The 2,126-nt window shown below is 48.8% G+C and overlaps 1 protein-coding gene across 1 annotated transcript; it reads right to left on the reverse strand.

Moving 5' to 3' along the window:
• Window positions 1–251: 251 nt before the first annotated feature.
• On the reverse strand, window positions 252–1,822 carry LOC147620252 (peroxidase A2-like). The gene is made up of 4 exons (XM_086772730.1): window positions 1,488–1,822; window positions 1,186–1,377; window positions 921–1,086; window positions 252–797 (listed from the first exon to the last, which is right to left on the reverse strand). Exons 1-4 carry the CDS (start codon window positions 1,704–1,706, stop codon window positions 379–381), a joined length of 996 nt encoding a protein of 331 aa, XP_086628856.1. The 5' UTR covers window positions 1,707–1,822; the 3' UTR covers window positions 252–378.
• Window positions 1,823–2,126: the final 304 nt, after the last annotated feature.

The following is a 2,126-nucleotide window of genomic DNA, read 5'->3' on the forward strand; positions in this document are numbered from 1 at the left end:
TGAATCCAAGCTGCACACAAGACAAAGCTATACAAGAGATCTAGAGAATGTGCACATGTGTTCTGCAAACAAAAAGCCTTGAGCATCAAATTATATCTCAAAGTTTTCCTGAAGAACAAGAGAAACCCTCGAGCAATAATTAATATAATCAATCAACAAATCTGGTAATTGAAAGAACGCAATTACCACCAATGATTGTGTATAGAGCCCATGAACTCAACAATCGCAACAACATGATATCTCTCTCAATAAACTGGTAATGCCTTCTTTCTAAAAAGCCGACAAAGTAGATAGAAGGGCGCCTCTCCCGACTACGACCTGAACGGCGGGCGCAAGCCCAAAGCTATAAATGCTACGCGTAGATGTTGTTGACCGAGCTTAGCCGTTCACCTTCCGGCAGTTGAGACGGATCTCTCCTTGGGTGCCTGTGAGAGGGCCGATGTTCCCCATGTTAATCATGGATTGGGCGAAGGCGCTGAAGAAGGTGCTCTGGCTGCTACTGTAGGTGTCCACGAGCGAGACGGTGCTGGAGCCGGAGGTGGAGTAGAGCTCTTGGTCGGACTGCAGCAAGCCCGTGTTGTGCTGCAGGTTTGCGTAGTACTTGTTGTCGAAGGTATCTGGGGTGGTTGTGTCCAGCGAGTTGAGCGCGTTAGGGTCCCCGCCGCTCTGCGGGCAGTTGCTCTGCAGGGCGGCCAGGTACGTGGAGTCGACGGTGGGGTCGGGGCTGCCTGTGTTGCTGAAGTTGTAGAGGCGCGAGCTGAAGGAGATACAGCGGGCGCGCCCGATGGTATGGGCACCTGCAGCCACGACAGAAAATGCACATGGGCGGGCCACAAATCAACAAATTGTAACGGAATTATTACTTCAAAGTACTCTAGTCTCTACTAGACTTCACCATGCAATATTCAATGAGTTTGAACCTGAGAGCACAACTGCATCCTGCGTGGACAAGCCCACGGCTGTGAACTTGCCGATGACCGTGTTGATATCGGTGTTGGGATTTGGGAGGTCCTGCACAGGCGCTGTGGCGCTTACAGTGGTTGCATCTCTTCTTCCCAAGAGCACCGTCCAGGAGGGTCCTCCGGCCTGCGTACATCAATCATCGGTCTTAAACGTCTAGCAGTCATGAGATAGTTAATTGAATTAGGCTCCTCATGTGACGAGTCTGCTCCTAATATGTATTACCAGGGTCACGGACGCATTGGCCGCCAGCGCCAAAATGTCAGCACACGAAACGGTCGCCTCGCACACTCCCTCCACGGCGGACTTGATGTTGTCCACCACGTCGAAGCCTCTCAAGCTGTTGTTGTTTGGAGGGGCCGTCTTCTCGCCTGTCGTTGTGTCTGTATTGTCCAGCAATACCGACCCGTCGCATCCCTACATTGCATTAAAAATCAGTGCAATCGAGCTGTACTCTTAATCATTACTCATTTCCTTGGGGCAGTATAGCTTTCTGATCAACGTTTATAACTAGTTTACACACTTACATTTACAAAGCAATCGTGGAAGTGGAGGCGCAGCAAGGACGCTGCCATCCTGGCCTCCTGCTGCACTGCCTGCTGCACCACTTGTTCCACGATGCTCGCAACAGTCGGGCAGGATGCGTCGTAGAAACTAGAGCTAAGCTGTGCGTAGGATTTTGAAGTAGCTACGAGGAGGACTAGCGTACAGCCCAAGAGGGTGGATGCAAGACCACGCTGCTCCATATTGCTCTGTCAAGTTGCTTCCAACGTCTCAAAACGGGACGAAGATGGCACGACAAGTACTGGAAATTATAAAAGATGGAATGGAAGACAAGTACTGGAAATTATGAAAGATGGAATGGAAGACAATCGCTTTGTTCATACGTTTTTACACTTAGGTAGGGAGCGAATTTATGGTTAGAGCTAGCATCGTGCACTAGACCTTATTTCGTGGATTTGGTCAAATTTTTTGGTATCTTGGCTCTGATTCAGTCAAAGCATATGAAAAAGACCTTTTTACGTGGATTTGGTCAAATTTGATTGCTTTCTTGGGTCTAAGGGTTCCATTTAGGGATTGTGAAAGGTTTGAAAAATATGGGAGACCCATTCAAAAAGGTTTTGCTTTCATTCAATGGTCTCATTTCATGGGGCTAAATGCCCACC

The sequence above is a fragment of the Cibotium barometz genome, chromosome 32 (assembly GCF_041138505.1).
Source record: "Cibotium barometz isolate CiBa-2024 chromosome 32, ASM4113850v1, whole genome shotgun sequence".
In the NCBI taxonomy this organism is placed as follows: domain Eukaryota; kingdom Viridiplantae; phylum Streptophyta; class Polypodiopsida; order Cyatheales; family Cibotiaceae; genus Cibotium; species Cibotium barometz.

Coding starts and splice junctions, on each gene's coding strand:
- LOC147620252 (XM_086772730.1), bottom strand. CDS start 1,706: ATGGAGCAGCGTGGTCTTGCATCCACCCTCTTGGGCTGTACGCTAGTC. Junction 1,087..1,185: donor CCAATGCGTCCGTGACCCTG/GTAATACATATT, acceptor TGATGTACGCAG/GCCGGAGGACCCTCCTGGAC. Junction 798..920: donor GGATGCAGTTGTGCTCTCAG/GTTCAAACTCAT, acceptor TCGTGGCTGCAG/GTGCCCATACCATCGGGCGC.